This window comes from Pempheris klunzingeri, chromosome 19 (genome assembly GCF_042242105.1).
Source record: "Pempheris klunzingeri isolate RE-2024b chromosome 19, fPemKlu1.hap1, whole genome shotgun sequence".
In the NCBI taxonomy this organism is placed as follows: Eukaryota; Metazoa; Chordata; class Actinopteri; order Acropomatiformes; family Pempheridae; genus Pempheris; species Pempheris klunzingeri.
The window spans coordinates 18863788-18876725 of record NC_092030.1 but is presented as its reverse complement, the minus strand read 5'-3'; the positions used below and the strand labels follow the sequence as shown (position 1 = coordinate 18876725).

At 42.2% G+C, this 12938-nt stretch overlaps 1 protein-coding gene across 1 annotated transcript in view; it reads right to left on the bottom strand.

Moving 5' to 3' along the window:
* Nucleotides 1–236: 236 nt before the first annotated feature.
* The window catches only part of LOC139218714 (netrin receptor UNC5D-like), a 140045-nt gene continuing 127343 nt past the window's right edge, over nt 237–12938 (bottom strand). Inside the window, exons 13-18 of the mRNA XM_070850381.1 lie at nt 9738–9909; nt 7055–7285; nt 4346–4495; nt 2762–2926; nt 2328–2506; nt 237–435 (exon numbers count right to left, since the gene is read on the bottom strand). Coding sequence (XP_070706482.1) covers nt 237–435; nt 2328–2506; nt 2762–2926; nt 4346–4495; nt 7055–7285; nt 9738–9909 — 1096 coding nt within the window. The remainder of the gene's footprint in view (nt 436–2327; nt 2507–2761; nt 2927–4345; nt 4496–7054; nt 7286–9737; nt 9910–12938) is intronic.

The window sequence follows — 12938 nt, the reverse complement described above, 5'->3', positions numbered from 1 at the left end:
TCACTCCCTTCTCTCTCACGTTTCTTGTTTCTTGATCCCCGTCTGTCTGTATGTGCTATTTGGTTTAGCAGAGGTGTTCTTTTAGTAACAATCCAAAACTGAGTTTTCCTGCTGTCCTTTTTCGCGTCTCCTCCTCCTCCTCCTCCTCCTCCTCACCATAGGTTAGCTAGTACCAGCTGATCATCAGTGTTCATGCAGTAACGGTTCATCATGATTCGATCTGCTGTAGACCTGACCTACCCAAGTTTAGTGAATTCTGAGTCCTGCTCGTCTCTGCTGCAGTCAAGAGTGGCGGTTCTGGGAGACTGGACCTTGCTGATTTCCTCAAGGGCGCTGGCCAGAGAGTCCAGGTCCCCCGAATCTTGGTGCTGAACCTCCCACAGACTCAGAATCACCGATGATGGGCTCTCTTGACATGCAAAGTAGCACAGGTTCCTACAGGCCAGCGAAAACAGAATATTAGAGTAGATCACATGGCTAGGAGTAATTGTTGATAATGAACCAGAGTGCCAGTTAATAGTGGTTAATTAATGAAGTGATTGCTTCGCTCTGATAATGATAAGAAGGCCAGTCCAAAGTCATTTTAAAGGGGTACTCCAGATTTAGTACCGTACTTCCACACACCCACAAAAGGAAATTAAAATATGAGAAAAATCAGAGCAGCAGAGGCCAAGATATCCTGACTTTTAGTCGCTAGTATGGCTCAAACTTAAAAAAAACACTGGATCCTACATTTCCCATAATACAACTCTCATCTCGTATCTTTTGATTAGACTTTCCAGCCCCCTGAACATCCACTTCTTTCAAACTTCAAACACCTCCAGTAGATCATCCAGCTTTTCTGCTGTCAAACCCAAGCTGGGAACAACCATGATGACATCACTATGACATCATCAGGGTTATCTCTTTCAAACAGAAGAACAACAGCAGACATTATAATACTGACAGTAATACAGACATATTTTCACAGGCTGAGTTGTGGCGGTCTCTTTGTGACACAAACACTGAACTTCTTGTGTAAAATGCCCCTTTAAGCCTCGTCAGTGTCATTTGGAGAAGTAGTTTTAGGTATTTTATTGTGTTTGAGTTGCTGCTTTTGTTATGAAATGGATGCAATGTTTGTATTTAAATTCGAAATGTCTTTTTTTCATCAAGTAACTGGCTTGTCTTAAGGTTAACAATAGTATGACGACAAAACAATTCAGTTAAAGTTTGCAGTGTGAGCACATGTATACGAGAGGAGGCTCCAAGCTGGAATTCGTTCACAGTGATTTTCTTCCTCTGCTGTTGTTATAAGACCCATCCAACAGAGTGCACTGTTTCATTACAATGGCATTTCCATTGTTGCACTCTCCCCTCCTTGGTGTGATGATGTTCCCACACATTCAGAGAAAAAATTATGAAAATCAGCTTAACTAGGTAGAGACATTCCCATTACAAGCCTCCTGGTGTGTTCGACTGGGCTGAAACCCTCCACTCAGAAATCCTTTCCCATTGCTCTGTCACAGATGTTTGTTTTCAGACACGGTTTCACTGAAATTTCTTAATCACATAGTTTATGTCACAGTTTCTTCGTTAACTTTTGCCTCTCGTGTTTCTCCAACTGACAAAAAAAGAGAGAATACTCACTTCCAGTAGTTTTTCCCTCGAGAGCGTGATGGGGCTGACTGCACAGTTCTAAGCAGCTTCGCGGCTATAAGCACTTGATTATTGACTTCTCTACTGAAGCACAAATAGAGATCACCCCATACCAAACAACTAGAATCCTGCACAGCCTACGCAAATACTGACCGGGTACAACCTCTCGAGGGTTTAGCAGGGGCTGAAGGATGAACACATGCAGAGATTCTGCTAATGAAGAGTGCTAACATGAACACATTTTCTTGCCAGAGGCTGGCCTGTCAGCGGTCTGAGACCTTCCTTCAGATTTCTGCAAAACACGGCAGTTTCTCTCCAGTTATTCTCACTGTGCTAAAGTTGGCCCTCACATCTCTCTCTCTGCATGTGTTTCTAGATCTATAATGAAATCAGCAGTGTGGTGTGTTACTGAAGGCTGGTTGGTGATGGAAGATTAGGGTTGACACGGTGCCTAAATTCCAGATTAAAAATAGTATTCAAAGTGGGTCAACGTTTACATAGTGGAGAGACCCGAGCATCCAGCATTTCTGCTTTCTAGTCATTAACACCTATACAAAACAGACCAGTTGATTCATATGACTGGGCTTATATTATACATAAATGACTCAGCAATAGGTAAATGACAACTGCGCTCAGTCATCAGCTGCACTGAGCATGAAATGTAGGTTTCAGAGTGCAATAACTCATACCTGTCAATGTGGAGCTTTTCAGCCAAGAGCTGCCAGTCCTTCCCCTTCGCATCAGCTGAGTCAAAGGTGGCGCTGATCCGTTGACGGATGGACAGGGGGATTTTAAAGGCCCTTGACCCCGTCTGAGAGGTGATGGTACAGTCTGACTGAGTGAAAAAGGGAACCACTCCCTTTTCATGCTAGCGGCAAGAAACAAAAGAAAGTGGTGTAAGGCTGATTTTAGCACTGCAGCTGAAAATCTCAACATGAAGACAAGGACAAAGACTTATCAAGACAATTTGCAATCTATACATGAAAAGCTGCCTGAGAGGCTCATTAAGCAAGCTCTTAAATCAAATCAAGAGTTATTCAGTGTAATAAAAGAACCTATTAACTCGCTGCATGACTGCCCACGCACCAAGCACACGCTGTCTGTTTCTACGCCTGCTGCTCACCTCCACCACAGACGTGTAGACCTGTAGTATCTGCTCCTCCCCTTTGACCTGTCGGACGCTGATCTTGCAGGAGAGCTGGGACGAGGAGTGGCTGTATCGCTCTAAAGAGAAGGCACACTGCAGGGGACGCTGGTTACTGGCCCACACCTGAGAAAAGGAGAACTCCTGCAGAGCGGTGAGAGGCGGAGGGCGGACAGGGAGAACGATGAAAGGATTAGGCAGAGGAGACAACAAACTCATTAAGTCTCTGCTTAAGACGTGCGCTATTTGAATCCTGCTTTGCCACCCACTCCGCTGTTTACATGATTAATTAAGCCTGGCCTTTTTTAGCCAATCAATGATATTACCTAATTTACCCATCAGAAAGAACACCAGCATTTAGAGCCCTAGGAAATGAAATGTATTCTCTCACAGAGCTGGAGTCATCAGTGCAAAAGCGTAATAAATTTTACATTATCTTACTTACTGCCTGGGAGAAATAATTAAGTTTATATTAAAGTTATATTACTTTGGCCTTACACCCTACAGCGTGGCTAGTCTTACATGTAATCATTAGGTCGATGAATATCACAGACCCGAGCCCACATTATTAGCAGAAATAGTCTATGTAAAGACATAAAATCTCCCTCTCAAGGTTTTTTAGTAGCCGCACAGCCCACAGCCTTAAACTGAGACTTTCCAAATCATATTCACCACTTTGTTGGCTTGTTATGTTTTCTTTTCCAAATTCTGATGGTCCAAATATTTATAAGCATAATTGAACATGCTTGTAAATGCCAATCTGTTAGATCAAGAACTGTAATGTGATGATGGTATTAGGACAGAGATGCCTTAATTTACCCAGTTTGCACTGCACATCCTCCAAAAATGCCAGCTGGAAAACCAAAAGTAAATGAGCTTCTGAATGAACAGAATCTAAAAGGCCAATTTTGACTTCCATTACCAACTCCTGTGTGACCCAGACAGTGGCACAGTGAGAACAGGTCAAAAACACTGTTTTACGGATGAATCACACTCTCTTCAGATCCATCAGACAGGAGGATGGCTACTTGGAAAAGCCTCCTTTAGACTAGTAGTGTCTAAGAGTAGTGTCTGAATGAAAGCCTGCAGTCATCTTCTCTGTAGGACCCTCACATAGCGACTCTCCCCTCTCCAAGAAAACCTTGTTGGTATTCTGCAGGCGCAATGTTGGGCTAATTCTGCTAATAGGATGTCACTGGTGGGATGAACATCACAGGGCAGGGCAGAACATGCAGCATGTAAACCCCTAGGAAGATAATGATGAGACGTATGTGTGCCTGTCTGGCAGTGTTGTAAGTGTGTAAGTGTGTGTGTGTGTGTGTGATAGCTGCCTTAGTGATCTCCTGCTGTGCCCTTGCTGCTGTCCTTTGCCTTTGATGTGACCAAGCAAGAAAAAGGGAAACTGATGGAGGAGAGAGTTTCAATGGAGGAACAGAGGAAGCTGAGAAGATGAAGGTGATCTATGACCCTGATGAAACGTAGCTGGGTGTAAGTTAGAACTTTGATGCACATAGAGTAAACCTGCTCGCTGCTTTACTTTCCTTTACAGTAAAAACTGCCTACCTGGCAGGTGGTAAAAGGCTTGATGCTCCAGAGTAACTGTGGGACGTCTTGGATGGACACCTGGAGGCTAAGAGTGTTCCCCCGGAACAGCATCATTTTTGGCTCCTCGAGCAGCCGTCCGCCCCTGCTGCGCTCACCCACTGCCACCTCCTGATAAGGAAAGATTTGGATTGTTTTTCGGAGGGAGTGGGGGACAGTGCGGGTCAGGTAAGTGGAGAAGAAAGGTAGATATTTCATAACATTAGACTCTGTGCACTAGCCAGGACTATAAACTATGTCATCACACAGGAAACACACACAGCTTTGTTATAGTGGATTATCTAGGGTGAAGAGTTGAATAAAGAAATAAATAAAAGAGCTGAAACAATTAGTTGACATCCACTATTTTGACAGTTGCATACTTATTATGGGAACTTTTTCAAACAAAAATGATTTGCATTAACTAGTTTCAGCTTTTTCATTTAAGGATTCTGAATTTGGTTTTAGGGCTGTTGGTAAAACAAAATGAGCACACAAGGAAATTGTGATGGGCATTCGGATATTTTATAGACCTGCTCTCCTTCTCTGGAAAAAAGAAGCATTTTCCTGAATTTACCAATTTCAGAAATGTGACTATATCATAATATCGTCCAAATGCACAGACTAGGAACGAAATGTAAAAGCCTCCCACACAAAGACAAATCAATGTTCAAAGTAAGGCGAAAAAAATGAAGGCAAATACACAGCAGAAGCTTTTAGTAATTGTTTCCATTGGGTTTTAAGATATGTGTGAGTTGCTTCTGCACCCTAGAAGCCTTGACTTTTATTGGTGGGTGCTCTTTGCACATTTGGAGAAACGCTGCGACCGTGATGTAAAAAATAATCAAAACATAAAAGCGGAGACACATACTGTGCATTTTTAAGCTTTCAAAATGTATCCAGAGTGATTGGCCCCTAAGAGCTGAAAAGCTCAACAGTTGCCACTGCTGCTCACAACACGTAACCAGACCCAAAGTGGATCAAATTGACAGACTGCGTGAGTGACAAACCAACACAGCTAGAGTCTGAAAATCAGATAAAGAGAGCAGCCCAAACTGTTAGTATAACATATTGGCTGTACACGAAGATGAGACATAAACAGAGACAAAATCAAAAGTCTTTTGTCAGTATACTTTTTAGCTTCGTGCTCTGTGATGGAGAGAACATATCTGTGTGCATGTGTTGCCGTGTACTTGCACATTTATGTTTACATATTCTTTATATCTTAGGAATGCAGGGAGGGGTGGGGGTGTGAGCCCTGTACGCATGGCTCTTATCCTCTCAGTCACACAGCTCAGAGAAAGGTGAAAGGCGAAGCGCACATTCTGCCTTGAACCTGATCAATTCCTGCTTCAAGCTTGCAGGGGAAATTAATTGTCACATGAAGCTGAAACAAAAGCGAACAAATGATCAAATATCCATGTCCGACTGATGGAGATGTGGAGTGAATTAGCTCTTGGCACCGAGAACCAATTTCTCTTTTGTTCACATGCAATTCTACTTCCTGAATGAAGCCAAAAGTGAAGCAGGGCTACTGGCTATACGGGACAACTAACAAGACTACTTCAGAAAGCCTGTGTGTGTTTAATTAAGATAGGAAAGAAATTACTCTTGCAAAAAGTACATTTTAATGCCTCAACAAAAAGAGGTGTGTTCGTGTTTTTGAGTAAGCCCTCGCTGTCAGGACGAGGACAAACCTTCCACGGCACCACTCTGGAGCACTACGTTGAACCGGTGCTGCGCTCGCGCATGTGTCTCATTTTTAACGTATTCAAACACTTCTCATGTGGAATGCAATGCTGAAACATTTTTAATTAACAGAGAGCAAATTAAATTACGCAAAGAAAGGGCAGAGAAGCAACCTTGGAGCATCTGTTGTCTTTGTAATTAAAAGTCCCTCTTTGTCTCCTAGTCGTCAAGCATCTCCCAATGGCAACGTTACTGAACGGGCGAGATCTTCAGTGGAGCACAAAAAAACTCTTAGCAATTCTTCTAGGGGAAAAAAACACTAGCTGCACCGACCAAATCCTGGCAGTTTATATTTCTTATATTCTACATTTGACTGACTGTTCCTCTTCTGCCGTTATGAGGTGGATATTTCTGGTTTTGAGGAAAATGTCAGGACAATTACAGAATGAATTGCCATGAAATTTGGTTCAGACTTTTGTATCCAGCTCGAGATGAATTGTAATAACACTAATGATCTCTTCATTTTTAATCCAGCACCATCATCAGGTGTTTTTTCCAATAATTCAGTTGTTGGCAAAATACCCACCAAACCAATGACATCCCCATCAGGCTTGTTTGTAGTGCTTATTGGCAAACGTATGTTGGGGACAACAGAAAATATCACCGGCTAAACATCAGCATGATAGTATTTTGAGCTTGTTTGCATGTTCATATTTACATTTAGCTTAAAGCAGCACAGAACAGCCTTACAGAGCCGGGACAGACAGACAAAGGAGCGATTTCCTTTCTTTCTTACAGAAAACGGACTTTAGCGTTTTTCTCCTGTTGTGTACGACAGTGTGTTTTACAGGTTTACAGATCAGAGCAAAAGAGAATCAATGCTTTCTAAATTTAGACATGACAAAGCTGTTCAGTTATAAGTAAATGACACGGTCTTCTTGCATTGAATCATCCCTGGTTCTTCATTGCGTCTGTGTAGATCCCCCCCCTTTTCCCTCATACCTGAAATGCATGGGGCGTGTCGTCCACACAGTAGACCCTGAGGGTGAAGCCCAGAGAGTTGCTGGTATCCGGACTACCAAACACAGCGAGCCTCAGTCGCTTGGCGGCCTCCTGGTTCAGTGGCTCCCCCACCAGTGCGTAGCGACCCGGATGCTCCAACAGCACATGGCACCTCTGGGCCTCCAGCAGACAGTAGCAGGACGTGCTCTCCTCGTCCACTGACATCACTTCCTTTGGTACCAGGAGAGACCAGATTTAGTTCTGGGGCATTAAGCACATATGCTGAGCCATTAATAGCTCACTTTAGGATTTTATCATGAAAACAGCTCAATATTGGAATGCTGTCTTACTGATGATTTTTGGTTTAGAGGATTCAGCACCCAGTGGTGCTATACACAGTGGAGCTGAGCATGATGATTCATGATTATTAGCATTTCAATTACCACTAAGACTTTGTTTACAGGGGGAGGGGGGCACTTTGGCTGAGGACCATCAGCTCGTGTTTTGGGAGTAATACTATCAGTTGCAAATATGATTAATTGAGAAAGATTTATCACATGCAATGCAGCAGGCAATGCAGTTATCTAACAAGCCATGACAGGGTTATGTTCAGCAATTTAAATTGAAGAACTGAACATATTATTATTAATGGGTTATTATTAGACACCTCCCAGACAGTAAACTGTATATTTTTCCTCACACGCAGGCTCAGAATCCGCAACTGTGCAAACCTGAATGGGGGCCAAATGAATAATCACACATCTCACTAAACAGATGGGGATACAGTAACACTGACAAAACGGATTAGTGGGGTGCAGTTGTATCCGATAGCCAATTGCTCCTCGTCTTGTGATCAGTCCTCCCTAAATCACCTTTGAAACATAACGGTGACCCACAGGTCCCGTCTGCATATGGCCTGGTTGAGACATATAAAGCAATGCCAGGTAATTTAGTGGCCCACAGATTCCTAAACCTGCTCCATTAGCGCTGCAGCAGACATGAAGGATCTCCATGACATAGCTCATCCCCGCCAGGCAGCCGGGGAGAAATGATGGAGTCAAACTCTAGCAGCACAAAAGTGCAAGCTTTAATGGGAATGGCGCTGAGAGGCAGACTGGGAGAGAGAGCGAGAGAGAGGGGAAGAGAGAAAGACAGAGAGGGAGAAAGACCTCCATCTCCCATTATATCGCTCATTCCAGAGATTAGGTCTTGAGTGAGCATCCTTTCTAAGATAAAGAGCTCATTATTTCACAGTGACAGAGATGGGTCACGGCGTTACATTTTCTTGGAGAACATCTCCTTTTCTCTCTCTGAACCTGTCTGTGTCTTTCTGTCTATCTCTTCCTTCTCGGCTGACTCTCTCTCCTCGTCTTTCCTTTCTGATGGCATATAGCTCCCGTCAGTGATGGGTCTTTTGATAGCTCCCTTTTGTGCAGCACGGCTACTGGCAAATTACATCTGTGTAAATGTCACACGGAGTGAAAGGACCAGACTGGGAGAGAGCCACGGGCCCTATGAGGTCATGCAAACTTGGTGGCTCCCGGGTCACTCTGCCTCGATGAGGTCCCAAAAGCTTTTTGATGAGGTTAGTTAAACATTAAAAGAGCATCTCAGATATGTCGACTCTGCCGGGATCGCACGAGAAAATGGATAGAGGGTGTTTGGATTGAAGTCAGATGTCTGAACAAGTCTTCGTGAGACTGTAGAGTAGCTCTACGGGGCAGAGTTGAAGGACTTTTCAGAGGTGTTATTTTACTGAAACAGCTATTTGTGAGCACTATACTGAATTTATAGTCTTTTAAAAAGCCCACTTGCCAGTTTTTATCTGTTTTGACCTCACGCTGAGGCATCAGACTGGACTAGGGACATTAACCTTTTAACAATTTTTTATTAAAATCTGTTTGTGTGCCTGCAAATTTCATTTTCAATATAGCCAAATGGTTAGTTCAAGGACATGATGTTAACCACAACTTTCTTCTGTTCAACCTTTTTCATTCATCATAGTCATAGTTAAACAATTACTTTCACGAGTAATTGAGGTCATACATGTTCCTTCATGCCTTTATCTAGATTACTTAATTTGCAACACTTACATACTATCTTCTACCTACAAGTGATCTGTTGCAACACAGTTGTATCTTTGCCTTTACGATAAAACTCTGGGTTCCAGATACAGTTCTACAGACAGACAGGGGCGATATGCAGTATGTGCAAACATATTTGTGTGTTTTTTTTATTGTAATATGAATTGTGCTTGTTGATATTTTATGAACAGCTGCATTGGCGAATTGAGATTCACAGAGTAATGCCTTTAAATATCATTATCATTAAAGTGGAAACAAAATGAATGTTTCAGTGACTAATAGCCATCATTTGCATTTGGTCTGACATTTCTTTTGGATGTATGACAGCATGAGGTAGTACTTGAAAGGCTGAATTTATGCAGAATGACGAATCTGAGCTGGCAACCCTGAAATCGGCTCCGTGCTTGCATGACTACACTGCGGGATGAAAATATTCATCAAAGTAAGTTGCAGCAGTTTTGCAAGATTGTATTGATATTCTGGACGCTGGTGAAAGTGTTGTGTTTGCACTTGTTAACATTCTGGCTCGATGTTACAGCAGAGAATTGGAACTTGTAACGACGACTGAGGTTTAATGAAGTTGACGAGAAATTGCTCACCTCCCACTTGTTGTCCTGCATTTGTCTCTTTAGCCGAATGGTCCAATTATCAGCAGCGGCCTCAGCGCAGTGGGCTATGGTCATGGCTATGGGACAGGACAGGTCGAGGCCTGGTGGGCCATATGTGACTGCAGGGCTCAGGAAGATCTCTGGCCCGTCCTCGGACACAGTACTGCACACACAGACGTACAATTAAGTGACATATTAAACAGCAAATCTCATGACGTCATGAACACTTATGGTGGAATTAAGTAATGCTGGTTTTCTCTGCATGTTAAGATAATTCTAAGACAGTATGAAAACAAAGACATGGGCATCCCTGCAAATGGACCACTGCTTAAGCATTCAGATAGCGACGTGTGACCCTTGCCTATGAACAAAGTAAACTCAAATCCTTGGACACTCATAATGAATCAATCCCCGACTAGCTCACACACAGACACACAGATAGAGGAAGATTAAAGCACCAAGACTAATGGACAGTGGGGCTAGGGAGGACAGGCTTTAGCACACAGCGTGTAAGCTTCGTGGGTCGATGGAGCTTATGAAGCCTGCTCTGGCCAGCCTGGTGACAGATTAGCTGGGCCAAGCTGCTCTTGGCCAGGGGCCCAATCTTGGCTGGAAGCCCTGAAGACTGAGAGCAATCAATAGGACCACCATCAGTCATGCAGTTGGCCCGGCTGGACACCTCACATATACAGGACACAATATTGGTGCTGTTGTCACTGGAGCAGCATGGATATCTCGCAGCATCATTAATACAACTGCAGCGGGGATAAACCTGACATGTAGGCACAGATGCATCACAGATGTGTAAAGTGTGTGTGTACCCACACATACATGCTCACAGAAGTAGGGAACACTGACAGAGTGTGAATGAGTTAGACATTGAAAGCATAATTTTCTTAGGTTACACCTCTCATGTTGTGCCAGTTCCATACTACACACTGGTTCTAAACAGGTTCTGTTGTCAGCGTTTGTTCATGCTGGAGTCGTGACAAAATAAAGTATCACCTGCAAAGTCAGTTTGCATATTGAACTTGATTTCTGAGTGTGCCGTTGATGTACACAGAGAGGAGGGTGATGAGACAGGTCTCAACTCATCTCAGAACAAAGAAGCATTAATCGTTCAAAAAAAACATGAACTTATCGGCTCTTTGAGAAGTTTAACTGCAGTGGAATTCTACAGCTACTGATGACTAACCTCAATCAATGACGGCATTGCATTGTTTCTTATTAGTAGCCCTTATGACGTCAAGGTACCTTGATTTTGTAAGTTATTATGGCTTCAAGTAACATTATCTTCATGGATTATCTTCCTTATAAACCATTGCAAGTAGTTAGTTATTAACTGTCCACTAGTTCCTATCTGCAGATGTCTTTTTTTTGTCCAACCAGTCAGAAAACCAGAGGATATTCAGTTTAAAGTGGCACAAGACAATTTTGCACCTTTGAGAAATTGGAAACAACACATTTGTCATTTTTACGAGTAAAATGACTGAAACAACAAATCATTTCTAATGATACAATCATTTAATATGCTTCATTTTTTTCAGTTGATTAATGTTTCTTTGTCAGACTAATCAATGAATCAGATAATTGTTTCAGCTCAATGTGGGGCTACTTTTTTATCTGACTACTTGTCAACAAGTGTTATTTTTGATAAGCACCACTACTGGAGCAGGATTTTCTCACAGTTTCCATTCCCACCAAAACCACCTAAAAGTTACTTGACAATAGTTTTGTGAATTAGCCAGAGGAGGGAAGGTGAGGAGTGATACGAGCATCTGTGTGCATGCTGAGAGCAGCGTTCCCACACGGCACAACGTGAGGTTGAGCTTGTTTGGCTCCCGTTATTCTAACAGTTTCTGGTGCTGTGTGGAACTTTTTGCTTCATTATGCTGCTAACAATCAACACTAAAAAATTAAAAGAGGTTATGATCCGCTGTCTAAAAATAAAATCACACATCCAGACAGCACCGTGGCCCTGCAGCTGCACTTTTGTGCTAATCAGCCAAAGGCTCAGAGGAAACCAAGGTTACCTGCTGCTTAGACTATGGTAATTAGCCAGATTGCCTGTGAGCAAAGATTAAGGATGGTTATTTAGCATCTCTGATTGTGGTTATGAGAACAAAGAAATACAACTCCAGGTTTATGGTTGAAATGTAAATCGCATTATTAGTTTAGTCTTATGGTAACTCATAAATCTTACAAATGCATATAATGCACCACTTTCTCCTTCTACTCAAAATATCAGCCAGCTGACATTCATTCTTCTTTTTTTCTGTTCAGACCACAATTAGAAATAACATTGTGATGGTGTCTCATTAGTGTTTGATAGCTTGTCTTTTATGCTCTAACAGAAATATCAAATTATTATTGTTATTATTAAAACTGAGTTAATATATGTAATTAAAATGGTAAATTAATCCAAATTAAATAAACCAAAAAAGAGAAAACTAGTGGTACCTAGCCATGCAGATCACCAATGGAGAAATTATGTTAAAATACTCCTTTCTGTCCCCATCCATCCCATAGAGGGTGCTGAAAATGCTCATACATCTGTGGAAATTGCCATATTCTGTCGTTTTGGTATGGAGATGTGCTAGTGGGTTTATTACTAACCTGTCAAATGTCAAAACTCAACATCCCTGGAACATCAGTAGCAATAGTTAGCATTTTATGCTAGGCAGATAGCCATTAAAAAAGTGACATCCCTCGAGGCAGTTTATCAGATTTCCCACAAACCCCCTCAGGCTTTATACAACTTTTTCCACATATGCAGTACTACTCTCCTTGATCTGTAAACAGTAAACAGACTTTGATGTGTAAAATGATGTGAATTCATCTTTAACAGCTTGCCCACTTTCAGCTGCAACAAATGTACAAGGTGATAATAAGCCAGTTGGGGGTTCAGAGCTTAATATACTGCCCTAAGTGACCAAAACTCAATTAAGGGTACATTTAAGGAGAATATCTGGTTTCAAGAGGCTTAGTAAAGTATTAGTGGGAGATAAAGTTGGTTAAATCAGTCAATACAAACATGACAGTTCAACTAATCATTAAAAACAACCACCCACCAAAATCTTATGAGGAATCCTAATCTGAGGGATGCATGATGGACACCGACACTACATAGTAAAAGGTGCCTGCCTGCGAAGTACACTCAAAAATAAGGAGTAAACCGCTCAGCTCACTTAC